Raw genomic sequence first — 26,967 nt, 5'->3', positions numbered from 1 at the left:
AGGCTTCTAGTTTATCCCCATTGCAGATGATGTTTGCTGATGGTTTTAGGTATATACTGTTTATTATTTTTAGGAAAGGCCCTTCTATTCCTTTACTTTCTAGTGTTTTTAAAGGAATGGGTGTTGTATTTTATCAAAGGTTTTTTCTGCATCTATTGAGATAATCATGTGATTTTTGTTGGTTTGCTTGTTGATATGGTCAATTATGTGGATGGTTTTCCTAATATTGACCCATCCTTGCATTCCTGGTATGAATCCTACCTGGTCATAGTGGATAACCCTTGTGATGACTTGCTGGAGTCTTTTTGCTAGTATTCTGTTTAAGATTTTTGCATCTATATTCTTTAGGGAGATTGGCCTTTCTCTGTTTTTGAACTGCCTGGCTTTGGGATCAGTGCCATGATTGTGTTGTAAAAAGAATTTGGTAGAATGCCCTGAATTAATTTTAATATTAACAACCACTGATGACTTAAATGTATCACTTTCCTATAATGAAATGGAAGTGGAAAAATGGAAGCAAAAATTCAAAGCAAATCAGATTAATGGAGTATGGGTGTCATCTGAAGGAAAACCCCTGCTCCCTAAAAGTTTCTATCACCAAATTTACTAGTCTATTCATAAAAATGGTCACTTTGGCACCCAGGACATTGTGGACTTTGTTAAAAGAGTATGGATAGCCCCTGGTATAACTACTATATCCTCTAAAGTGTGTACAGCCTGCTCTACCTGCCAGGCATATAACCAAAATGCCTTTCGTGGCAAAGCCTTTGGTGGGCATCCTCTGGCTTACACATCTTTTGAGTACCTACAGATAGATTTCATAACAATGCCATAGGCCGGACATTATAAATTTTGTCTAGTCATATTAGATCAACTGACCAGATGGCTGGAAGCATTTCCTGTGACCCGAGCCACAGCAGCTTTTGTTGCTAAGGTGCTTTTAAAAGAAATTATTCCTCCTTTGGCGTGCCAGCATGTGTTGATTCAGATAGAGGAAGTCATTTTACTGATTCTGTCTTAAATAAATCAAATATATTCTTGCTTAGGGATAACTCCCAAATTCTATGTTCCATATCATCCCCAGAGCTCAGGCCAAGTTGAAAGAATGAATAAAGAATTTAAAACTATGATTGGCAAATTATGCACTGAGAACTATTTAAAATGGCCTGAAATTCTCCCTCTGGCCCTATTTTATCTTAGTAGCAGGCCTAGAGGAGACCTACACATCTCACCATTTGAGATGCTTTCTGGCCATCCACCTATACAGGCTAAGCCTTTCTCCCCTGCATAGATATCACTACTGGAGGGAGGTACTACTATTCCTTCCTATGTACAGGAATTACAGTACAAACTGTGTGAACTCCATGAATACTCCATGAAGCTGCAGTACAAGCCAAACCACTAGACTTTTTACTTCATGACCTGAACCCAGGAGACAAGGTGTATATTAAGAATTTCCAGCATACTGGAGCAACTCAGTCTTCCTGAGAAGGACCATTCCAAATATTAACTACTCTAACATCTATAAAGATTGGAGAGAAGGACTCTTGGATTCATTGCTCACATGTAAGGAGAGCATCTTCTTTTGAGACTGATTGACTCTATCCTATCACATGAATTGGAGATAATAATCCATTGACAAGTGGATACTGTTTTTTTGAGAACACATTAAATTCCTGATTTTTTCCCTCATTTTTTTATTATTGCTTTTATTTTTATTAGAATATTTGATTTTTTCCCTTTTTCTCATTTCTTGTACTAAAGGTACATACAAATATTTTTTTCTGCAGTAATATGTTTAATATATATATATATACTTGCTATAATATCAATGCATACCCAAAAGCTTTAAACTATGGGAACCTGCCATTTATTGATGAAATGTTATGGGACTGTGATTAATGTTTGTGTCTGATTCCAGAAAAAGGGATAAAAACAAGGAGCACAGACTTAACCTGAATAGTGCCAAAAAGAACACACAGGAAAAGCTAGTGTGAGACTTGAGGTTGTGACACTTGACATATGCTAAGTCTTAGGACTTCCTTGTATCTACACTGTTTGTGAAGTACTCAGACAAGTGCCAAAAGTTGACTATCACGCTGGCTCCCTATATCCCTGAGAATGAAGGAAAAATCAGAAGAGGTAGTGACGCTTCTGTATCAAAATAGAATTCTAGTTCCTTTCCTTCTTATATTATGGCAACTTCCTGTAGTCTTGGCTGCAGATGGGTAAGTGAAATATTACTGTATTCTGTCCTACAGACTTGTGGGATAGAAATTACTTTAAATTGGACCTGTATAAGGGCCTATTATGAATTTATTATTGCTTACTCAACATTTCTTATACACAGATTTTGGTATTTTGATTATGATTTTGAAAATTTTTTTCCCCAAAAGTTGAACTTTCTCCCATTTTTTCTTTATATTTTTTTTATTTTTTGTTTTTGTTCTTTTTCAATTCTTTTAATAATTGACTCATACACCCCCATAACTCAACAATGCATCCTGAGCTGAACTGGATGTTTTTTTAGCACCCACTTCAGGGGGGGCGGGGTTGTATTTTAATAAAAATCCAAGATTTTAAAATTTTTTGTTTGAGAAAGATCTTCAAGGAAGAAGCTTGCTAACTCCTAAATCCAAAGAATGGACTGTTGCAGAAAGATGCCAGAAAACCTACACTACATCAAGTTCAAGAATGAACTTTGGTTGTGGTTGATTGACCTGAAGTTTGATTGAACATTTATTGTAAATGTACACTTTTATGCCAAAAGGGACTGCCCCTAATTTGGCTTTTTGTCAATGTGCCTAGCAAAACATCGGTTTTGCTTTCTCTGTTTTCTTTTCCTCCCTAACTATTGTAATTTCATGGCTGGTATGTTTACAAGACCCATTGGAGAGACTAGTCTTCCTTGGGCCTCAGGGGATTGTGAATTTTAAAACTACTCCACCCTACTCAGACCATACTTTAGAAGATCTGATTTAGCTATTTCCTGATTAGTAGCAATGGAGATGCTTGGTCTAACAGAATCAAGTCTTGGGAACTCTACATTTCTCCACCCTACTTAGTTTAACAAGGTCAGGAATGTCTGCACCATACTCAAGGATTAAGTTTCTGAGAAGATGGCCTTCAACAGACATGTGCAGAAACAGTGGACAGACCCCTAGGCTGTCCTAAGTTAAGCTAAGCTAACATTGGTACAGATGAGACACAGGAAAGTGACGTAAAACTGTCTATATAGGGCACATCACTTCCTCTCTTCATCCTTTTTTCCTGGAGAGGTCTCTCTGGCTGGCAGCATGCTAAGCATTCCGGCATCTTGGCTGAGCCCTCTTGGAATTCAGGCTGATTCCTTCCTCTTTTACTCTCTAAAACCTTACCTTCTAGAGCCTCTAATCTTCCCACCTGGCACAAGCCAGGCAGGAGATATACTACAGCCTTTCCGTCTCCCTTCTTCTTAAATTTCTTTCCACTATATTAATTAAATCACCATAAATTTCCAGACTGACTTGGGTAAATTTTTTTTTTTATTATTTGGGATATCCATGGTGATCAACAATTAATATAGTTTAGGTCACAAAGCTAAAATTATCCTTTACAGGCCTAAGTCTGTGTCTGAGGTTCTCTTCTTTTTCTTCATCTACTATTTATATTTATATATCCGAGTGATCCAATGAGTTCCTACCATTTCAATGATGTCTATGTAGATGATTCCCGAATCTAATCTTTAGCCTGCGTTCTGTTCACACCTGACTCACTGTGTCCCCAAACAGACCTCACCTTCTCTTCAAAAGCCTCTCTTCTTTTGAAATTTCCCTTCTACCACAAAAGATATCAGTATCTCCAGAACTTTTTGCTTAGATGTCATCCTAGACTCCTTCCTTTCCCTCTCATATCTCTAATAACCAAATCTTGTCATTTCTACCTTCTCGTAAATGTCCGTCTCTTCATTGGCAATTGCTTTAGTTCAGGCCCTCATCACCTCTCATTTGGACTATTGGAAAAGACTATTGGTTGGTCTCCATGCTTCAGATCTTTTCCCACTCCAATTTTTCTACCATTCAGGTGCCAGTCTGATCATCTCCACCCCTCCCATGTAGTAAGGAAACTTCAATAAGCTTCAGGATCAAACCTAGTGTCTTCTATTTGGTATTTAAAGTCCCTTTTAAAAGACCTCAGTCTTCTTACCTTCTGCCTTCTAGCTGGTCCTTGAACATGCCTTTTCACTGGCTGTCCTGCCAAACACAAGTGTTTTACACTCCTCAGCTCTGACTACTGGCTTCCTCCCAAACTCTTCTTAAATGACAACTTTGATAGGAGGCCTTTCTGGCTCAACACACCCCTTCTCAGCTGCTAATTCTTTCCCCTGTGAAATGATCTCCCACCTACTCTGTTGTATGGGGGGAAAGGGGGTTAATTTTAAAAGGATTGGACTGGGTTATTTGAGAGTGTGGCCATCAGGGATTTAATTAATTCCAAAGATTTTATTTACAAAATGTAGAAAGAGTGAAGCAAGAAATCAGAGAGAGGATAAGGTAAGATATCTAGCCTGAGCACTAAGTAATTTTCTCCTGGTCCCTCTGGGCAGGGAGAATTAGTTTCAGCTGGTCTCAGCAAACCCAAGGATCTGGGAAGTTTCTTTCAAGCATAGGTCTCTCCAGAGGATAGTTTTTTTTTTTTTCAGAAAAATCCAGCAGTTAAGAGTCAGCTTTTCACACTCCACATGTCAGTTCAAAGGAACAGGGTCTCACATCCAGTCAGCAGATCAAAGAATGAAGAATTCCTCCAGTCTCCACTTCCAAAAAATGAAGAACTGCATCTCACAGGAAGTAACAGTTTCTTTTCAAGACACTTCTTTTTCGTCACTTCCAGTGTCTTCCCCTAATTTCATGCCTATCAATCACAGTTGATGCTTTGTTTTAGGACTGCCCAGAATGCAGTCATTCGATTCTGATTTATCATCCACTATCACACACAGACCTTCCCCAATGTGTGAAATGAGGTGTTTGCACATTTGATGATTAAATCTAAAAATGGATAGATCTCCATACTTAACTTTTAAGAACTATGTTCTAGGCAGGGGTTACAATTTAATCTTCACAATCAGGGGAGAGTTAAGTATTTTCATTATTATAATCAGGGGACAGTTAAATTTAATCTTCACACTGTATATATAAATCTATATTTTTCATGTATCTAATTGGCTTTTCCCCATTAAAACATGAATACCTCAAGGTCAAGGACTGTTCTGTCCTTTCTTTTTATGCCAACTTTCAGCACAGTGCCTTGTGTAAACACTTAAGAGATTTTTTATTAGTATATTTGATTTGGGTTCAAAAATATCCAATAATCTTGGCCATTCTATAGATACTGGGTCCTACTGATTGGAAAATTCTTCCAGACTATAGGGAATGATTAAAATGGATTTTAAGATGTCTTTACTGGGGATGCTGTGGCAGAGGGATGATGAAAAGTGCAAGTCAGTGTGATTTATTGGCTAGGCACTGAAGTTGTTGGCTTCTATAGTGGCACTGTATGAATTGAGAGGTCTCACCTTGCCTTATTGCCTTTTCAGGATCTGTGTCATTGAGGAGTCATGAAGGAATCTAACAATATATTCAGTGTTGGTTAGATAAAGGCAAAAGTTTTTGCCCCTGAAGAACTTGTAATTTAGCCAAGAGGCTCAAAAAAACCCAACACATTTTGCCCTTTTTCTTTTTATGGGAGCATAAGTTTTATATAAAGTATGATGGGAGATTTTTAAAAAATATATTTTATTTTCCCAATTACATGGAATAACAATTTTTGACGTAGTTTTCAAAATTATAAGATCCAAATTGTCTCCCTTCCTCCCTTTCTCTCCCCCATCCCTGGTAAGCAGTTTGAACAAGGTTATTCATGTATGAGCACGCAACACAGATCTCCATATTGGTCGTTGTTGTGAGAGAATTCACATATAAAACCAAAACCCAACAACAGAAACACATTAATGCTATGACTTTATCTGCATCTGACTCCATCAGTTCTTTCTCTGGAGGTGGAGGGCATCTATTATTCTAAGTCCTTCAGAATTGGCCCATCATTGTGTTGCTGAGAATGTCTAAGTCTTTCCCCGTGATATTGTGGAAGAGGGATTAAATTCAAATGTTAATTAGTGTCAGGTGCCCACTAGCAGTAGGGCTCTGTGTTTTCACTGTTTTCCAGAATTAGAAGAATAGATGGAATTTAGGACTTGTTATCTTAAAGACTCCATTCAGAAGAAGGCAAAAAAAAAAGAAACGAAAAGAAAAGAAAAAATGAAATAAAAAGACTGGCCATTCCTACGAGGGGAGAATCACAAGGATTTCACCTGGGGAAAACAGGCTGGGAGGGTGATGTTCACCAAGTGCCATGTTCTTGGATTTCCTTTGTGGGCCTTGTTATTAGGTCTTTTAATTCTAACTCACACCATCAATTTCCCGTTAACACTTGGGGTGTTTGCCTGCTTTTTGGAGGAGCATTTCTCATGATGGCATCTCCCTTCCGAATCTTCATTCTTAATTTGTTGGGGTCTTCGGTGTCATCAGCGATCGGAATTCCTCTCTGCCTGCGCAAATCCACGACCATACATTGAGCTGCTTAAGAGACTCCTGCAACGTAAGCTTAGAGTGCATTTGGAAGAGTCCTGTCTTGCAAGGAGCTGGCTCATGTCTTTAAAGGAGACTTTTATGGCATGCTTTGACAATAGTTTAAAAGGAAACCTGGGCTGTTCCACATCCTGTCGTGCCCTGGCACGTGGGGCTCCTCTGAGTTGAGGCTTGTTCCAGCAGAGGAGAGCATGCATTATTGCCAGGCCTCTCCAGACACATTCCAGCCTGGCATGATTCAGTACTTTCTCCTTGGCCTTAAGAAGTGAAGTTGATCTTGAAGTTGAGAGAAGGCGTCTTTCTAACGTGTCCATTTATAAGATCCATGTTCTTACATCTAAAATAAAGCCTCGTTTTAGCATAACTCAAGACGAGGAGGCAGCGCCTCCCTGGGACCTGGAGTCGCTTCTGGATTCTCAGAAGTGGCCCCTGCAGAGGGCAGCCACTAACGAGCAGCTCCACCATGTGCTACAGGCCAGTCGTCCCCATCTGCCCTCCCACGTTCCTGATGAGTTTACTCTGACACAGCCTCCACAGACTGGGTTCTAGGACACGTTTTTTGTTGTTTTTTAAAAATAAATTCTCACCTTCTGTCTTGGAGTCAATACTGTGTATTGCCCAGGGACACACAGCTAGGAAGTGTCTGAGGACAGATTGGAACCCAGTTCCTCCCAACTCCTGCTCTGGAGCTCTCTCCACTGGGTCACCTCACTGCTATTAATTTACCTGATCTACTGCAATAGTTTTAGTCTTCCTGTCTCAAGCCTTTTCCCTTTGCAATCCGCCTTCCACCCAGGGCCAAGCACTGCATTTCCTTGCTGAAGAATCATTCTCTGCCTTTGCTCCTCTTCATGTGCAGCTGATAGAGCTGAAGAAAAATCACAAAATTGGGATGACCAGGGCCACTGCAAATGGATATTGGGCCCTCTCTACAGCAAGGCGATCAATCCTTTTCTACCTCCCTCTTCAGTGCACCGTCCTGCTCACTCCAGCGACTGTTCTAAACCTTTTCACTTCTCAAGCCTCCTGTGGTAGCCCTTCCCAAACTCTCTCTACTGAAGACCTTGCTTCGTGCTTCAAGGAAAAAACTGGAGGCCACTCATCAAGATCTCCTCTATCACTCAGCTGTCTTCCCATCGCTTCCTCCTCTGGCCCTAGGTCCTAAGAAGTGGTTTGTGTCCCTTGCCAAGGGAAAAGCCTCTCCAGGGACAGCTCTGTGTTCTCCTTCGGATCGCCTGCGTGATCCTCCGCACTCTTGCACCATCTTCTATGTCTCTCCTTCTGCTAGCTCTTTCCCTGCTCCTTATCACTGCCCCTGTCTGATCCTGCTCTGCCAGCTGTTGTCCCATCTCTCTCTTCTCTTTTGGCTAAATAGGAAATCAATAACCAGTAAGGCCCGAGATGTGATGCTGCTCAGGAAGTCCCTGTCTTTATCATCCACTGAATAGATCTTGGCTTTCTTCCTTGCTACCACTACCCACTGGTCAAAGTGAAGAGTCTTTCCGTAAACATCTGGGTCCCTCGCTGGCTTTTCCATATGCATCGCTCATTCCAGTGATCTTGGCAGGTCTTAAGCTTTTCATGTCCTGAATTCCTGCTCAAGGAAGGTTATTGCGTTGCAGCGTTAGTCATAACTTAGCTAAGTTTCAGAAATGCTAAAGGAGTACATCCGGCCCACTTCCGTTTCCCAGGCTCAGGTAGAGGTGGTTGTGGAGAAAGAGGAGAACATATTTTCCAAAGGCGTTTCTAGAGAATTTTCATCCTTGGTCCCGATTTTAAGCCCGCTGAGATTTGGGGAGTATGTGAGTCCTCTCTCCCTTCCAGTAGAATGTAAGCTCAAATGTATGTTAACATTGATATCCCAGTGATAGAATGAGGAGTGTTCCAGCTCTTCCCTCCTCCCCCCCCCCCCCCAATAATTGGCCACACAGTTAGGAAGAGTCTGAAGCCAGATCTGAAGTCAGGAAGATGTGTCTCCTTGACTCCGGACCTGGCACGCTCTACACTGGGACCCTTAACAGCCATGTCTATGGGTTTACAGCTCTACAAAGTGCCCAGCATAAAACTATGCCACACCTAAGAAGGGACTAACACAACTGCCAGCAACCAGGTGCTCTCCACATTTGAGTGGACTTTCACTGGACCCTGTGTATTGTGGGAGAGAATGCCACAGACTTTGGAGGGATATTTGTAGCTGCTGCTTACTGTACCACCTCAATAAATATCCCTTTCTAAAGGCAATTGATAAATAAGTGAACAAATAAAGGTGTGTGTGTTGAATTGAGTCCAGTGCTTTCCACGGAAGTCCAAGTTTTGCCTCGGGTCCCCTCTGGTTTTTAGTCCAGGTCCCACTGAAGTTGCAGCTGTCTTCCTGTTTCGGACTGGTTGATGTACCCTGGCTTTGGCCTTTGTGGAATCTGAGAGAAGGAAGCAGCCTTCGAGGTGAGAAAGGACAAATTTCTCTTGTAACATCCAGTGGCTATTTGAGAATGTCCAGGGATGGGCAATTCGTCATGCTTGGAGCAGCTCATTTCCAAGTGCTGGGTTGTTCTGGACCATAAACAGAAATCTGTCTCCAGTAGCTTCTACCCATTGATTTGAGCACGAGTGAAATCCCTCTTCCATGTGAAGTTGCCCATTTGGGCTCCTTGCCTTCCCCACAGAGCTCATCAGACTGGCCATCTTCAGGCCCTACAGGTCAGACAGTGTGCTTAGCCACTCCCCAGGAGGCTGGGCCATCCCTGTCAGAGCAGGCAAACAATCCTAAGCAGCACCAGAATTTTGTGTTACCTGATTGGATGTCAACATCTCTTCCTCTATGATGAAGCAGATACAAACCTTTTTTCCCCCACTGAAGCCAGAGCAAGGTAGGAAACAGCAAGAGGCACTTTTGAACGTTTCCAAGTCCTTTCTTAAATCTCTTGTGGCCCCATGGGAAGTTTTCTTGGCCTTCTCATTTTACAAAGGAGAAACTGAGGCAAATAGGGTTAAGCAGTTTGGCAGCTAGTAAGTTTCTGAGGACAGACGAGATGAAACTTCCTGATCAGCAGCTCACTGGTTGCTTTATCCACTGTGCCACCTGGCTGCCCTGCATTTCTTCTAAACTTTAGAGAGTATAAATGGAAGTCCAGCCAACCCCAAGCTAGCAGCTGAATCTTGTCAGCTGATTGTCCCAACTTGAACAGCTCCCACCAGCCTTTGTCCTTTCCATCTTTGACCATTCCTTTGTCAATCTCAGGTGCCTGCCTTTCCAGCCTCAGTGACTTCCCTTTTCCTTCTGAGACGAGCCACTGAATTTCCTGAATGAAATCAAGAGTTCTTCATCATCCCATAGCCTCCAAATCATATTATTTTTAATACGGTGCACCTTATCCCCTGAAGTCTTGAGTCATTGCCAATGACGTGAGGGACCAGAGTGCTCTCCGGCGACAGCTGGTTTTTTAGGTCCGTATATTATTCATTTGAAATTAAAATGACTTATCTGCCCCTTCAAACAATCAAACTGTTCTCACACAAATGAGGCCTCGCCTGTTCATTTAGGCTTACATATTTAAGCCACAGTTCATTTTCTATCTCAACGTACACAAATCGCAGCTGAAAACTTTCTTTATATTCACAGCCTATATAGGAGCAAAAGAGAAAGAAACCATCCCAACGAGTGGATTCCATAAAAACTGGGGTCACGCTGGAATCCGGAGACCCCAAGTTTGTCCCTGTTCCCCTGAGAATACGTCTCAGAAGCACCACTTCAGACTGAACAGCGGACCTTAGAGGAATGGGTAATCCTATTTAGGTGGGGCTAGCCGACTAAGGAAATATGAAGTGCCCTTTTCCCGGCTGCCCCAGCCCTTGACTGTGGCTGCCTTCCCAGGCCTGATTACATCCTCTCAGTGAAGTTTGGGTCTCATTTCCTCGTAACCATGGCAATGTCCATCAACCATATTTCCGGCCCGTAGCTCCCCCAAAAGTATATGAATTCCCCAAGTTCTGTTGTTCCCTGGGGAATAATCTACGCAGTCATCCTCTCGGAGAGACTGGTGCCAGAGTGTAGGACTCTGCGTGGCGGCCAGATATTGAACACTCTCTCTTTCCTGGTTTTTCTGACGACTTTAATAGTTCCGGGATTTGTACAACTTAACACTAGCATAGTCCAAAAAGAAATCAGCGAACCCATGAGACAATGAGAACTATTAGAACAAAATCCAAAGACTGAAAATACAGAAGATAGTATGAGATATCTGATAGAAAAAACCATTGACAAGGACAGTTAGATAACTCAGTGGAGTAAAAGCCAGGTCTAGAGACTGGACAGCCTAGATCAAATCTGGCCTTAGGTGACATATGTTCTAGCTGGGTGATCTTGGGCAAGTCACTTAACCCTCATTCCCTACCCGTACTGCTCTTCTGCCTTGGAACCAAAATGGTATTGATCCGAAAATGGAAGGTAAAGGTTAAAAAAAATGGACTTGGAAGCCAGGTCAAGGAGGGATAATTTATGAATGATTGGACTCTCTGATTAAAAGAAAGAATGACTACTCTAGCTCAACAAATCGTACAGAAAAGCTGTCCAGATCCGCTGGAGACAGAAGGCACAGTGAAGATCAGAAAGAATCCACAGGATGCTTCTGGCAAGGAACGCCTAAAGGAATATTGCCAGGAATGTCGTAGCCCCAATGCAGAGCTCCCACATCGAAGAAGAAATCCACGTACGGGCTGTAGAGAGAAGCGGTCCAAGTACCCCGGAGTCACGGACCCCAGAACACCTGTAAGTGACCACTCAGCCTAGACTAGTCCAAAAGCCATCTAAGCCTTTATGCAGAATCACGGCCTGCAACAAGAAGAATCGTCCTGGGGAGGCAGGTGGACAGTTGGATCTCGAAGGTGAAGTAGTCCAAAAAGGGGAAGAAAGTAAAATGGCAATAGATAAACCAGGTAAAAAACCCTGACAGCAGTGCTTTAGGGAACAGACTTGGCGTCCCTCCCCCAGGAAGTCGAGCTGTTGGGGCAGACAGCAGACCAGTCTCCACCTAGCTTGGGGGTGAGAATTAGAAAGGGCAAGAAGAGGAAGCAATTTGAGGACTCTCAAAGAGGTCAGGATGGACCACATGGCCAGCCAAGTGACTTAATGGCTGCGAAAGTAAATCGCCCTAAATAACAGCCCCACATAAATCTGAGGACCCCACGTTCCTGTGTCGGTGATAAGGGTTTGTTTGATTAAGAACCTGTATGTAAACCACGTATCTTGTAACCCTACAGAAGCTGTTCCAAAACGTTAGATCGAAGCAGCTTCCACCAGGGAAGGCTGTCGCGGGGGAAGATTCTTTGTTCTTTTATCAATAAATCGCGGCTCCATCGTGAATTCTGGGCGTTTGAACTCACGTTGTGAAGTGCACCACTTCAGAGAACAACAGGGCACGGGCCAACATTCCACTCAAAAGAGCCGAGCTGAGGAGGAGCTTTAAAACGCCCCCCAAAGGCCAGAGCTGAGAGAAGCTGGGGCACACTGAGCCGCTGGAAGGGGCTTTGTAAGGTCAACGGTGTTCGGTCGACTACAGAATCCCTGGATAGTCCTGAGGAAGCTAAATCAGAGAAAGGGATGAGCTCTGCGGGCTCCAGAGGGCAGCCAGCAGAGGACGAAGGGCAGGAGGACGGGGTGGGATTTTACTGGTCATTCCCGGAGAATGAGGAAGCACAGGGGGCAGGATGGTTTGATACAAAAGTACCCCAGACTCAATAGGGAAGCGAGTGGGGATAAAGGAGGAACAAACTGATCCTAAAGAGGGCAAAACTAGGAAAAGGAAAGGATGCGGGTCTACAGCTGGGCCTGTGGGCTGGGGAATTACTGAGTAGAATGGAATGTCCCTGGGCCATGCGCAAACAGGAGGGGACAGGCTGCTGGGAGACAGGCCAGGAAGAAGAGCCTCGGCCCCTCAGGACGGCCCTCCGAGGATGCTCAGCTCCGCTGTGCATACCTTGTTACATTTCTCCTTCTGTTCACTGGAAGGTGGGCTTGAAGGGAAAAGGAGTAGCCAAAGGGAGGCCACAGAAGAGCCATAAAACCCTTGAAAGGCGCCCAAGGAAAGAGAAGAAGCGCAGAGAAGCAGGCCTGAGCGCGGGGGCCCAGAATCGCTCCTTCCAAATGCCAAGTTTGGGCCGGCGTGCTTTGCCGCAGGTGCTGTGTTCAACATTTTTGGAGTCAGCTGGAATGGCCTGCAAAATGACTTTCTGAGCCCCGACTCCTTCCTGACAAAATGGCGGCTATTCTGTTTCCCAACTTGTTCTCCAGCATTCATCTGAAGTCTCTCTTGGCTCTTTTCCCACACCAAATCGATTCCGGTGACCGTGAAGATAAGAAAACTACGTGCTGCCGCCTTTTGTCCTTGCCATTACTGGGCGGACCCAGGGCTAGGCAGTGGAGGTTAAGTGACTTGCCCAGGGTCACCCTGCCAGGAAGGAGCTGAGGCCACGCTAGAATCCAGCACCTCCTGTCTGTCTGGCTGGCTCTCTTCCCAGCTGCCCCTGGGAACAGTTCAGGGAACAACAAGGGGTCCACAGTAGGGCCCCCCCCCCCCCCCACGGGGCTGGTACTTCGTTCCTTACCCTAGAAAACAGGCAAAAGGATTAATGAGTCACTTCCAGGGCTGTGCAGACTGGGAAAGCCGCCCCCCCCCCTGCGGGTCCTGAGTTCCAATTGTGCCCTCTGTGGATTGTTCCTCCTTTCTCCTGCACGCACATCAGTAGTGAAGAGGTGCTGGGATGAGGCCGCCCGGGGGGCCACAGGCCTCCTCCTGATGCGCAGAGGCGTTCCCTGGGGGGGGGGGGGGGGGGGAGAAAGGCCCCGGGGACTGACTGGCTCCACAGTGCTGGGCGCCCAGGATCCAGGACGACGCTGGGAGGCTCGTTCCGGGGCGGCGTCTCCGCCCCCCCCCCCCCCCACGGGCCCCACGTTCCCTCTCTCCCCGGGAGGAACGCACGGGCCCGGCAGGAAGGCGCCCAGAGCCGGGGAGGGAGAGAGCCCCGCGAGCCGCTCTTTGGCAATGGAGCCCAGTGGCCAGGAGGCCGAGCCAGCGGAAGGAGCTCACTGCCTTTCCTCTAGCTTCTCCCGCTCCGCCCCTCCCCCACGGCTCCCAGCCAGGGCCGCTCCCCGGACTTCTGCAGAGGCTCCTCTGGTCGGGGCCAGCCGGTGCTTAAACCTTCCTGGGCGGCGCTCGCGCTCCCAACTTGCACTGCGCGGCTCGGGGACTGCCTCCGCCTCGGAGGTCCGAGGAGACGTCGGGGACGGAGCCGGAGCTGGCCGGGATGTGGGGGTCGGCTCTCCCGCCATCCTCCGGGCCACGGAGCCCGCCAAGCCTCGCCTCGGCTAGGGCCGCCGCGCCGCCTTCCCCCTGCTCTTTGCTGACCCCTGGTGGGGCCTGCGGCAGCTGCACTACGGAGAGCGGGGACTCGGGCGTCCTTCCGTACAACAAGATGGCCGCCCCCGTCCGAGGGGGCCGCCACCAGGAGGAGGAGGGAAGGGGAAGCAGGGAGCGGCCGCCGTAAAGGAAGGCGGCTCTTCCCTTCCTTCCCCTTCCCCTCCCCCGCCCCGCACGGCTGTCGCAAACCGGTGAATGGAAAGGGAGTTGGGGAGCGGGGGAGGGAGGGAAGGACTTAGGGCCCGGCGCGTAGGAGCGGCGCCCCGAGGAGCTTCAGGTGGGGGCGGCCGGGCCGAGAGTCGGCAACTGGGCCTCAGGCAGGCGGGACGGAGGGGAGGGGAGGCCGGAGGTTATTGAGCCGAGGCCGCCGGCACCTCCGCTGCGCAGGCGAAGATGGACCCCAACCGGATCATCCAGGCGCTGAAAGGCACCATCGATCCCAAGCTGCGCATCGCAGCCGAGAATGAGCTCAACCAGGTGAGCACCGGCCGAGGCCGGCTGGCCGGGCTGCTTGAGGCGCCCCCTCTCCCGCCTCCCGCTCCTCCCCCTCCCCCTCCTTTCCCCTCTCTTCCTTCTCTCCTTCCTCTTCTCCTCCCGTCCTCTGTCCCCCTCCCCCCTCCCCGGGCCTCGGGACTGGGGGGGGGGGAGGAGAAGGGGCAGAGCGCAGCTGCACCTGCCTGGCCGCCCTGACTTTCCTCCCCCCCTCCCCCCTCTCCGCCCCCTCCCCCCCAGCGCCGGTCTCCCTCCCTCCTTCTGGGCCTGGAGGGGGGGCCGGGGTGGGGGTGGGGCGTGCTGAGGCACCTGTCTGTCACCTATCGGGCACCCTGCGCTCCCCGCCCCCCCCCCCCCCCCCCCGCCGTCTTTTCCCACGTGTAGGGGAGCCCCGGACTGTGGCAGTGAGTGGCTCCCCCAGGCCCGCCTTGGGGGGGTGAGATTGTGTTTCAGGGACCGGGAAGGACTCCAAAAAGAGGAGGGGGGGGCTTGGGGCAGATGGAGCCTGGGTTCGGATCCCGCCTCTAACCGCCAGAGCCCAGGCCTTTGCCTCCCTTTCCTCCTCTCCAGATGGAGTCCGAGCCGGGAGCGGCCTCGTGGGAGCCTTCAGGGTTCCCCCAGAGCCGGGCCTGCCCACAGCCCCCTCTCTGGCTGCTGCAGAAGAGCCCCTAGACTGGCAGCAGGGGCGCCCGGGGCCCCATGGGGGGGGGCTTCCCTCTGGCCCTCCTGGGGGCCCCCCAGGCCCGGCTCTGGGTTTCCTGCCCCAGCACCCCTTGGATGGCCCACCTCCCCGCCTGCTCCCCACCCCCCCTCGGCCCTCCGCCCTCCCCAGCCTTCTCCCCCTGTACAAGGTCCTGCCTGCCTCCTCCCCAGCCAGGATGTCCTGTGGGAAGCGCTCCGGCCACTGCGGCGGCCTTTGCAGCAGCTCTTCCTGCTGAGGCTCTCTGCTGGGGCTGGCAGTCCTGGCTCACGTGCCTCAGTTTCCCCTCTGAAATGGGGGCCTGTAAAAGGGCTGGAGGCGGCGGCCCTTTCTAGGCCCGGAGGCTTCACTCTCCGCCCCGCGTGCGCTTGCTGTGCGCTTGCTGTGCGCTTCTTGGGCCTCGCAGGGCTCTGGACTCTTCGGTGCCCCTCCCCGCCTTGACCCACTGTGCTCACTCTGCTCGCTAAGTGAGCTCCCGCCTGGGCTCTCTGCGGCCCCGAGCAGCTTCCCGGGCAGAGCCGGGGCTCAGCCGAGCGCCCGGCTAGGCAGCACCTGCCAACGGCCGGGCGCTCGCTCTTCCCGCCTTCTCCGAGCCCCGGCGACCAGAGAGGAGCCAGCTGCCTCCCCGCAGCGCCGGCCTCTACCCCTGGAACGCCGCGTCGGACCCGGCGGCTGATGGCACCCCCCGCCCGGGCCGGGATGAATGGGCTCAGCTTGGGCCCGGCCGCCAGCAGAGCCGGGGAGCGCTCTTCCCCAGTGGCGGGGACCGAAGGGAGGCCCCTTCTCTGCGGGGGGCTCCCCTGGTCGATGGGGCTCTGCACCCCGGCCGGGCTGACGCCTCGTGCTCCGAGGGCCGAGCCTTGGCAGGAGCCAGACGAGGAGGAGGCCAGGCACAGACCTTCTGGTGCCGCTGCTCCCGACCTTCCTTTTCCTCCTTCCCAGTGTTTGCCAGAGCAGTCAGAGGCCAGAACGGCCTGACGGCCCTTTGAGTTCTCTTCTGTACCAACCACCAGTAGGATTTCTGCCCTTCCGGTCCTCTGACAAAAGGAGCTGCTTTCCTTCCTCCCTCCCTCCCTCCCTCCCTCCCTCCCTCCCTTCCTTCCTTCCTTCCTTCCTTCCTTCCTTCCTTCCTTCCTTCCTTCCTTCCTTCCTTCCTTCCTTCCTTCCTTCCTTCCTTCCTTCCTTCCTTCCTCCCTCCCTCCCTCCCTCCCTCCCTCCCTTCCGTCCTTCCTCCCTCCCTCCCTCCCTTCCGTCCTTCCTTCCTTCCTTCCTTCCTTCCTTCCTCCCTCCCTCCCTCCCTCCCTTCCTTCCTTCCTTCCTCCCTCCCTCCCTTCCTCCCTTCCTCCCTTCCTCCCTTCCTTCCTTCCTTCCTCCCTCCCTCCCTCCCTCCCTCCCTTCTTCCTTCCCTTCCTCCCTCCCTCCCTCCCTTCTTTCCTTCCTTCCTCCCTCCCTCCCTTCCTCCCTTCCTCCCTTCCTCCCTTCCTTCCTCCCTCCCTCCCTCCCTCCCTCCCTCCCTCCCTTCTTCCCTCCCTCCCTCCCTCCCTCCCTCCCTCCCTCCCTCCCTCCCTCCCTCCCTCCCTCCCTCCCTCCCTCCTCCCTCCCTCCCTCCCTCCCTCCCTCCCTCCCTCCCTCCCTCCCTCCCTCCCTTCTTTCCTTCCTTCCTTCCTCCCTCCCTTCCTTCCTCCCTCCCTCCCTCCCTCCCTCCCTCCCTCCCTTCTTCCCTCCCTCCCTCCCTCCCTCCCTCCCTCCCTCCCTCCCTCCCTCCCTCCCTTCCTTCCTTCCTCCCTTCCTTCCTTCCTCCCTCCCTCCCTTCTTCCCTCCCTCCCTCCCTCCCTCCCTCCCTCCCTCCCTTCCTCCCTCCCTGTCAGTTGAGTGTTTCTCCTTGGCTACAAGGCTCGTCTTCTCCCCTGCCCTCCTCTGCCCCCTCCTGTAGCTGACGCCCAGCTTCTCTCCTTCTTGGACTGGGACGATGGGGAGGAGCCCGGCATGCCCGGATTGGCGCGCCCACAGGAGGGAGGAGCCTGGCAGGAAGCCGGAGAGTCTCGTGGGGACGCTGTTGAGTGAAGGGCGGCCGTGCGTGCCGGAGGCCGGCCCTCGGGTGGCGGAGAGAAGGCCTGGGTCTCCGTGAGCTGACTGGACGCCGAGGGAGGGTCGTGGCCATGTGGGCAGAGGGACGAGCCTGCTTGGAATGGCTGCGGCCGGCCGGTTTGCGTGGGTGGCCGCCCCGACACCCGCTAAGCTGGGCGCTGAGGAGGAAGCCCGGCCTGGGGCGAGCGGACGGTGGCAGGACTGCCTTGCTGCAGGGCCGGCCTGCTTATAGCCTTCTGCCCAGCGGCATGGCAGGGAAGGCCAGCGATCCGGCCCAAAGGTTTCCGGGGCGGAGGATGGCGTGGGATGGGGCGGGAAGGCAGAGCCTCCCTGTGGCCTGGGACAGCTGTCAGGGGTGCTCCTGGGCGACGCGCTCCAGGTGGGCTATGGCCACTCTGTTGGCTGTGAAAGGAAGCCCCGGAGGTGCCTGAATTGGCCATACCTTCGGTCCCGCCAGAGGGAAGGGGGTCCAGAGAAGGCCCTCATCCCTTTGCCTGTGGCCATTGACTTGGGGCGGAGCCAAGCTTCCGAGGCCCAGCTGCAGCCTTCAAAGGGAGCGCGGCACCCTCTCTTCCTGACGTGCTCTTCTCGGCCTGCCCTGCACGCCTTCCTGCTGCTGCCTTCGAGCTTTCCCCGAAGCCAGCCGACAGGACGCTGGCCAGAGCAGGGACCCCGACACCAGCTCCCGCCATTTCACCGAACTTGAGCCAGTCGGAAGCAGCTGCCTCAGCCGGGTGACCCAGAAGGCCCCAGAGCGTCTCGGGCAGACACCTCGTGCCTCGACTTGCCGAGAGAGATGGCTGCCAGGGCGCCGCATCGGGCCGGAATGGACACCTGGTTGCGTGGTCTTGCTGAGAAGGGCAGCGCACGAGAGGAGCGCGTCGCCTGACGTGTGACTGAGCAGGCCGCGCAAAGACCAGCAGGCGGAGGGCCGGGGACCCGCCGAAGAGGAGGACGGCAGCCCTTTGTAGAGTAAGGAGCACACGGACCCCCGACGGGCAGTGCTGGGGCGCTGGAGGAGCTTCTCCAGCCCACGAGATCGCAGCTCCATTTGATGAGGATTAGGAGGCCCAAGGGCCACGCGACGCCGACCTGCTGCCCCAGGGGCTCCGAAAAGTGCTCCTTGCGTTAGCTTGCTAGCCGAGCTGGCCCACCTTCCCCCGGGTTTGTTTCCCTCGTTTTCTGGGCACTTTCCCAATGCTTCCTGGAGGCTCTTCGTTCTTCTTTCACCCCGTCCTCCTTTTCAAGCCAAACAAACCAGCCCACTGACTTTGTGAACGTCTGCCTCCTTCTGAACGAAGCTTCAGCCCATTGCTTCTTCCTCCAAGATGGGAAGCGCGTGCTCTTACGGCTGCCAGAGCGGTCTTCCTTTGCTTTCTCGTGGTTACAGCTTCAGTTCTTCCCCTGCGTCCGCTCGGTTCCTGATAAATCTTCCTTTCGGCCACTTCTTACAGTCCGATGACATTCCGCCATTCCACAGCTTTTTCAGCCCTTCCTGTTGATGGCCGTCGAGCCTTTCTGGTCTTTTACTGCACTCGAAAGTGCTGCTTTAAATGTTTTTGTCCTTGTGGGCCCTTTTCCTGTCTTCACCTCTGCGGGATATATGCCTGCTAGTGCCCTGATTGGGTCAAAAGGAACAAGCGGTTTAACTTCCCAGAATGGCTGGAACGACTTCGAGTTCCGCCGATACTACATTGGTAGACTTGTCTTCCCACACTCCTTCCGGCAATCGCCGTTTTCCTTTTGTGTCATTGCTGCCAATCTGATGGGTCTGAGGGGGAGCTTTGGCGTGCTTTGACAGCCATCAACAAACACACACTTCCGTATATGGAAACGAACAGGAAAGAGGATTTTACGAGAACTTGGGCTTCTGCTGGGTTTGCTTTGTAGATTGCACCTCGGTTTTTAGTTTTTTTAATAGTGGGCTCAAGAAGCGCCACTAAAACCTAAAAAGGCAACGGAGACTGGACTTTCTTGGCAGAGCTTGCTTTCTGCGACTTTCAGAGTTGCCTTGCTCGTGTGTGATTCTTTCTGGCCTCTTTGCTCGGACTTTTTAAAAATCATTTTCCCTTTTTTGGCTGACCCAACTAACCCTTTAATTGCCCCTCAAATTGACGAGAAATCTACCTCCCTGAGTAGGTGTAGTCCAGCCCCTCTCTTCCGCGTTGGATCCCTCATCTTTTGGCTATTGTGCTGAGGAGTTTCAAAATGGGTTTTCTTTAGTGTTGGTTTTGGGCAGCAAGTTTGCTTGGCTCTCTTCAACTTGCTCAGGACCAGTTGGCGTGCGTGCGGCTTCCCAGCTTTCTCCGAAACCGTCCTTTTGATCGGTTCCTCTTGGGCAACACAAAGACCTGCTCCAAATGCCATTTGCATCCTGCCACCTTCTGGGCTTTGTTTGTTTTATATCTACCAGTCTTGTCAGTGGGAAGCGGAGCCTCAGATTTGTTCTCCAAATAAAATGATCAGAAACTGTTACATGGGATCAGCATTGAAAACTAATGGAATCAATGGATTGGGCAAAAACATGAAATACTAGGGGCAGCTGGGTGGCTCAGTGGGTGGAGAGCCAGGCCTAGAGATGGGAGGTCCTGGGTTCCAATCTGGCCTCAGCCACTTCCCAGCTGGGTGACCCTGGCCAAGTCCCATTGCCCAGCCCTGACCGCTCTTCTGCCTTGGAGCCAATGCATAGTATTGACTCCCAGATGGAAGGTGAGGGGTTAAAAAACAAAGCAAAACGTGCAATACTGACATTAACAAAACAGGAAGGAAACAGATTCCAGCCCACAGACCACCTCGTTCTGGGAGGAGAAACCAAGTCGGTCAGCCTGTCTGATGACCTGATAGATTTGCAAGGGACGTCCAGAAAATGTTAAAAGAACGACCAGCAGAAATCATTCAGAAAAAATAATGAGGCGTACTCCTACGACATGAATAGCGGGGAAAGAAAGCAAAGCAAGAAAAAGCGCTGAGCAGTATTGGTGCCAACAGTAAATCCAGGATTGGCACAGAGACGGCAGGACGTTACACACCGTGACCGGGTAGGATTTATACCCAGAATTCAAGGAAGATTCCCTGTTGGGAAAACTATCAGAAAAATGAAACACACCAACGCTAAAGCAGGAATTCTTCTGTGTTTAAACATGGAAACGGGGAATAGAATGGCCTTTGTTGACTATAATTCATACTAATTGGTGGCTGAAAATCCAGGTTGAGCTTGGGATTCAGAGCAGACGAGTTCCCGGAAAGACCCCGGGGCAGAGCAACGAAGCTTAGCGTCTTCCTTATTATTGACTCGGTCCTGGAAATGCTACCTGTAGCAGCAAGACAAGAAAAGGACGTTGAGAGCGTCGTCAGTCTAGAGAGAAAACGAAAACGGTCTCTATTTGCTGCCACCAAGTTTGCTTGGGGCGATCCAGAGAACTGCCGGAAGACATGGGAGAGCCGCTTCAGGGGGCGTGGGAAATCTCCAATGGTGCTGCTGAGCCAAGAGGAGGACGACAGCACGATCTGCTGAGCTTCTGCAAAGGAACCTTTCGAGACCCCTTGGCACTCGTCTAACACAAGCACACAGTCTTGTGGAAGAAAATCACGGAGAGCCCGTGTCTTCAGAGCCAAGCTGCGTGCGATACAGATGATTCCGCCCTCTCCTTCGTGACTGCCTATTTCCCAGAGTGCCACTCCGACGAGCAGAAGAGTCTATGGAGCTTGACGGACCAATTACAGGCTCTTGGGGCACTAAAGCATTGAGGATCTGCCAGGAAGTAGCTGTGGTAAGAACAAGCATTCGTCCTCAAAAAGCTGCCGAATACAAAAAGTAAGACCTGGTGACCAGTGCGCCCAGAATGCTAGCGTTTGATAACCCCGAGAGCACAAACGTAGTCTTCATTCAGTGACAAGTGCCAGGAGAGCCGAAAAGCACTTTGCCAAAGAACCGTTTAGATTATGTAAGAGAGGTCATGGGTTCAAATCTTGCCTCAGACACCTCCCAGCTTTGTGAATTCACTTGTCTACTTTTTATTCTGCTTGGACTATTCTGATTCATGTAAAACCTTTTCAAAATAATTAGGATTCTTGGCTTACTTTTATCTTGGAAGATCTCATCTCTCCCGAGCGCCCAATTACAACTTTTTTTCTTAACCCCAAGTGGGAAACTTCATCTCTTGCCCCACTTTGCCTAGGCCTTGCTGCTCCTCTGCCTTGGAGCCAAACACATCATTGGTTCTCTGATGGCAGGGAACGGTTTAAACCCCCCAACCTTTCGATCACAATAAATTCCAAGAAAGCAAAATTTCTAAAGATAAACAGTTGGACTGAGATTTCATAAAGTCCAAGCAGCTAGCTTTCTGAAGTCGCACTCTAAAAGATTTAGAGATGGAGTTTGCCCTCACGGACTCGGCTGTAATTAGGCTGGGGTAGATAAACTCCGGAAAGCTAAAAAGCAAACGGAGAACCCTAATTCTCTTTTAAAGATGTATTTTTATTGTCATGCCAAACCCCTTGCACACTGGTCATCGTGAGAGCCAAGTCCCACACAGCCAATACAGCCCTAGATACAGGGCTGTGAAGGAGGACGCCAGCCATTCTTGCTCTGGAGGCGGAGAGCGTTCCCTGTCACGAGGCTTTCAGGACTGTGCCCGGTCGCCGCACTGCCTGGGCCGCTGTCCTGTGGACCGTGCTCTCCTGGGTCTCCCGATTTCTCTCTGCGTCATCCCTTCCTGCAGCTCTTTCCAGCTCTTTCTGAAGTCGTCTTCCTAGCAATAATATTCCATCACCGATACAGGCTGCCATGTGTTCAGCCATTCCCCAGCTGTGGACAAATCCTCCGTTTCCAGCTCTTTGCCGCCATCAAGAGCGCAGCTGAGACCTTTCTGTACAGGGCTGGCTTTGTCCTTTTTGGGGCAGGGACCCAGATCGGAGGCATCCCCTTGGGGACACTCCTGACTTGCCCTCCAGAATGGCTGGCGTGGAATCGATCCGTCCGGCCCGAGTAAACGTGGGTTCACAGGGTAGCTCCTGTAGAGCTCAGTGACATCGTCAGCTCTTAAAAATGGAGATCCTTCTTAACTGGCGGGTGCTAGAAGAAGCCATTCCTGATCGGCTTTCTAGCTCCTCGAGGCACCAGAGATGGAACAAGGCAAAAAGCGAGGCGTCGGATGGGCTGTGGAAGGGAGGAGCCAGGCACTGGAGCCACGTGGTGGGACTGTTATGGAAGTAGGTTCCATCTGTTACCGAATTTGTCCTGGCGGTCCCAGGTCGGCGATTCTCTCCCAAGGAAGATGGTTACAGGAAGAATCGATCCTTGCGTGCAGCAGCGTCGTGCGTGAGGCCAGCATGTGCCTCGTGATTGGGAGAAGTAATCGGAGAGGTAGTGCGTGTGAGTGTCCTGGTCTTCTCTTATGTTTCGCCAATATATTTCTTTCTTTTCTTCTTTGTAACGTTTATTTAGCCCATTTAGAACAAGAGTCCTAGTCTTTCCCTCCCTCCCTCCCCTCCCCCTGCCCGTCCCACAGCCAAACACAATTCCCCTGGGTCTCCATGCTGTCGGGCTTTGCACTGGGATGTTCTAGAACGGTATTTAAAAAGAATGTCGATGTTTTTTGTTCTTGTAGAATTACGTTCTTCCAGATACAGGCAGCTCCTCTGCCAGGGAGGTTAGGGGGGCGGCACCCTGGCGGGCTGGAAAATGTGGGGAAGCTTTTTTGGCCCTCCTTCCGTACCAGAGAAGAAGTCTGGATTTTTTTTCTCTTACGGCTCCTTATCGTAAAATGTGGCTCCGGTGTTTGGTCGTTGGCTCTCTAGGGGCCAACGTTAATGTGGACGGCCAGCCTTTGTGTGTCCTCTGCAGCTTCTACAAGACGCCCCCCGAATTCTCATTTCATTTCTTGTGCCCACCTGAGCCAGACCCGACCTGGAGATGGGGATGGCCGCCCTTAGAGTCTTTCTCTTCCCCTAGTAACCATTCGTTATGCCTGAAGAGGAACGACAAGTGAAACAAGGGCCCCAGTTCAGCAAAACTGAGCCAGCGTCGGACACACTCTGTACACTTGCAGTTCCCAGCCTCTGCAAAGAGGTTCGAATTGGGGACCCCTGGCGCCTCTACATTTCCCAATAGAATCCTGGTGTCGTCCTGTGAGTGTTGGGGCGGCCCTCGGGTGAGCTAGGCTGTGCCATCCTGGGGGCTCATTAGGTCCCTGTCTTGGGCGTTTCGGACTGCTTTTGGTTTTCCTGGGGCTGGGACCCCCGGCCCCCGGGCACCTGGCTCCGCCAGTCTGCCCTGCTTTGCCGGCAGGCCTCCTTCCCATTTCTTGTGGGCTCTTGGCTGCCTTTTTGGCACGCTCCAGTGGACTCCTCGGGTTTTTGGCTGTCTTTAGATGTGGTGCCACTTTGAGGCTTTGGACGGTGCACCGCCTATGACTGACCTATAAAGAATGAGCAGAGTCACTTGGAGAACAACGTGCTTCAGAGAATAGCGACGAAAGCCCTGAAGTCGCCAGCGTGCAGTTACGCCCCTTCACTTCTCCTTTTCTTTGGCTGACGGCGATCGCAAGTGCTCTGGGAAGGAGTCGAGTTCCCTGTTGGGAAGGACCTCGTGGCAGCACATCTAGAGAAGAAAACACAAACTTGGGGGCTGTCTCGGGAAAGGGAGGCCCTTCAGCTTTTTTCTCTTTGCCTTTCTGTGCTGGTTTTGACCAATTTTGGAAACGTGTCTTTCCTCTGTATTTCGTCACTGTTTCAGTCATTGAGTCCATCAGCATTCGAAAGGGCCTTCTGAACACCGAGCGGGCCCCTGCTTTCAGGGAGCTCACAGGCTCGGCAGCTTACTGGTAGAATGCTGAGCTACAGTACCCAAGATTCGAGCTCAAATTCGGCCTCAGACCTGCCTCCATTTCCCTTTCTGAAAATGGGCTCAAACGAGAGAATGTTGATCAAGTGCTTTACACGGTGCCTGGCACGTAACCGCTGCCACACACACGCTGGCCAATGGGGCGGGTGCTGGAGAAGCCAGCGTTACGGGGGATGAATTAGAAGCATTCCATGGAGGGAAGACCCTGGAGTGAGGGCGCCTGGAGTTGCAGAGGAGGAGCCCATTGGGGAAGGCGCCCCAGACTGGGGGAGACAAGGGCAAGGAGGGGGGCAGCTCCTCCGAGGAAAGGGAAGGGCCCTGAGGGACGTCCCATTGTCAAGGGCTTTCCACAGCAGAGGATCTTCTACTGGACCCTGGTGGGCCTTCATTTTGCCCGCGGATCGAGCCTCAGCTGGTAGCACCAGGGAGAGAGCAGGGTCTGGAGTCAGGAAGATGCGAATTCAAATTTCACTTGACACACTCAGGAGCTGTGTGAGCCTGAGCGAGTCACCTAGTCTGTATTTGTGTCCGTTCCCTCGTCTGTAAAATGAGATAATCACAGCTGCTGCGTCACAGGGTTCGGGCTGGCATGCCTGTCGCCTGTTGGCACTCCCCAAACGTTGGCTCTTCTCATTGTGCCTCGTCAGGCATGGGGGAAATCGGAGTCTCTAGTCCAGTCTAGTCTAGTCCATTCCAGTCTAGTCTAGTCCACTCCAGTCTAGTCCATTCCAGTCCAGCGTAGTCCATTCCAGCCCAGTCTAGTCTAGTCCATTCCAGCCCAGTCCAGTCTAGTCTATTCCAGTCTAGTCTAGTCCATTCCAGCCCAGTCCACTCCAGTCTAGTCCATTCCAGTCCAGCGTAGTCCATTCCAGCCCAGTCCAGTCTAGTCCATTCTAGTGTAGTCTAGTCCATTCCAGTCCAGTCTAGTCCAGTCCAGACCAGTCTAGTCCAGACCAGTCTAGTCCACTCCAGTCTAGTCCATTCCAGCCCAGTCCAGTCTAGTCCATTCTAGTCTAGTCCGTTCCAGTCCAGTCTAGTCCAGTCCAGACCAGTCTAGTCCAGACCAGTCTAGTCCACTCCAGTCTAGTCCATTCCAGCCCAGTCCATTCCAGTCTAGTCCACTCCATTCTAGACCAGTCTAGACCAGTCCAGTCCAGTTTAGTCCAGTCTACACCAGTCTAGTTCTTCTGTTGGGGCTGCAGTCATTCATGGGACAGTTCCTCAGAGTCCTTGGCACGTCTGCCTTCCTGGTGGGCTTCTTGCTCCTCACCACGTGTCGCCTCAGGAAGGGATCTCTTTCCTGTTGTGCCGCCTCTCCGTGCTCCGCAGTCTCAGAATAGGCCCTTTTCGAGGAATCGCCTCCCCTCCACGTTGTGATGTTGTTTGGTCACGTGTATCGATCCTCTTCCAAAGCTTTCAAAACCCTCATCTTCGGTCTGGGTGGAAGAGAACCGAGAGGCCAGGGCTGGGCTGCCCCGTGAAGTGACTTGACCAGGGTCACCCCTCTAAGGAATGTCCGGCCTGCCGCTCCACCCGCTGCGCCCAGCCATTGTCCCCCCTTTTCTGGACAGCATTTTGCCTGGGTCGTGCTCTTGGCTGCCGCCCTTTCTTTGCTAGCTGGGAGCTGGAGAGGCTCTTGTCCGGCGCCCTGCTAGCCCCAGAGGAGACGGTCGAGGCGCCCCGCCTAGATCGGCCGGTCTCCTGGCGTCTTCGGACTTGGCTCAGGGTACCGCGTCGCCCGGGGCTCCCCTTGAGCTGGCCCGAGCAGTGGGATGGGCATCGCCACGCCTGACGTGTCCCGCTCTAGAGGTTGCTGGGTTGCTGTATGTTCTCACGGGCTCTTTCTTGTGTGATTTCAGTCCTACAAGATTATCAATTTTGCTCCCAGCCTGCTTCAGATCATCGTCTCGGACCAAGTGGAGTTCCCGGTGCGTCAGGCAGGTGAGTTTTCTGCCCTTTTGGTTCTTTTCAGCCGTTAACGTGCATTGAGACGGGGGAAGCGGGCTGACGACGGCCTCCTCACGTTGTGCTCAGGAGAAGCGCTCGGACACGGCCCTGCGAGCTTCCCGGCTTCTTGCCTTGGGGCGGCCCTGCGAGGGCACCGAGCCCGGGCCGTGGCGGACGCTCTTACTCGCTGTGAGGGTCAAAGGCGTGGCCTTCGCCAGCTGCTTCCTCCCTAGTCAGCCTCTGCCTATTCTCTCTTGCACGTGCACACGCGCACACACACGTGCACACACACAACACATGCGCACACATACGCACACACGTGCACATAATACATGTGAACGCAGGCACACAATACACATGTATACACATGCACACAATACACACGCATGCGCACACAACGCGCACGCACACACAATACACATGCACGTACACACAGTGCACATGCACACACGTGTGTGTACACACACACACACACACCCCTGGCTCAGCCACCTGCGATCCTAGAAAGCTGTACCATGCCAGAAAGGGGAGTCCCGAGCGGGAGGGCCCGCCGTCTGCCCATGCGCAGGCTCACTTGCCGAGCAGCTTCCGCTCGGCGAGCTCTGTCTTGGCGCTGCGCACACAGACGTGCTTCGAGAGCCCGCTGGGCCTCTTCCTGCCTTTGGGGCTCACCAGAGGCTGTCCTGGTGGCCGTTCTCAGTGGCTCTGAGCAGCTGGAGGCCCCGGGGGCGGAGGGGGCCCTCTGGCGCCCGGTACCCCCACATCCCTCGGCAGGCCGCCGCGCCGCGAGCCTGGCACGGAGCCTCCTTGGCCTTCCCTCCTCCGCTAGATGAGGGCAGACGGCTACAAAGTATCTGAGGG

General features: G+C 51.5%; 1 protein-coding gene across 3 annotated transcripts in view; it reads left to right on the top strand.

The window, feature by feature from the left end:
• The first annotated feature begins 10,615 nt into the window (after window positions 1–10,615).
• IPO8 (importin 8) overlaps window positions 10,616–26,967 on the top strand; it is a 99,960-nt gene continuing 83,608 nt past the window's right edge. The window contains exons 1-2 of one of the 3 annotated variants that reach the window (XM_056797355.1): window positions 10,616–14,512; window positions 26,019–26,100. In XM_056797355.1, coding sequence (XP_056653333.1) covers window positions 14,429–14,512; window positions 26,019–26,100 — 166 coding nt within the window. In that variant the 5' untranslated portion in view covers window positions 10,616–14,428. The remainder of the gene's footprint in view (window positions 14,513–26,018; window positions 26,101–26,967) is intronic. The other 2 variants (XM_056797353.1, XM_056797354.1) reach the window with 2 other exon arrangements.

Source organism: Monodelphis domestica, chromosome 5 (assembly GCF_027887165.1).
Source record: "Monodelphis domestica isolate mMonDom1 chromosome 5, mMonDom1.pri, whole genome shotgun sequence".
Taxonomy (NCBI): Eukaryota; Metazoa; Chordata; class Mammalia; order Didelphimorphia; family Didelphidae; genus Monodelphis; species Monodelphis domestica.
Note: the sequence above shows the minus strand (reverse complement) of the source record. Positions and strands in the feature narration are given on the sequence as shown.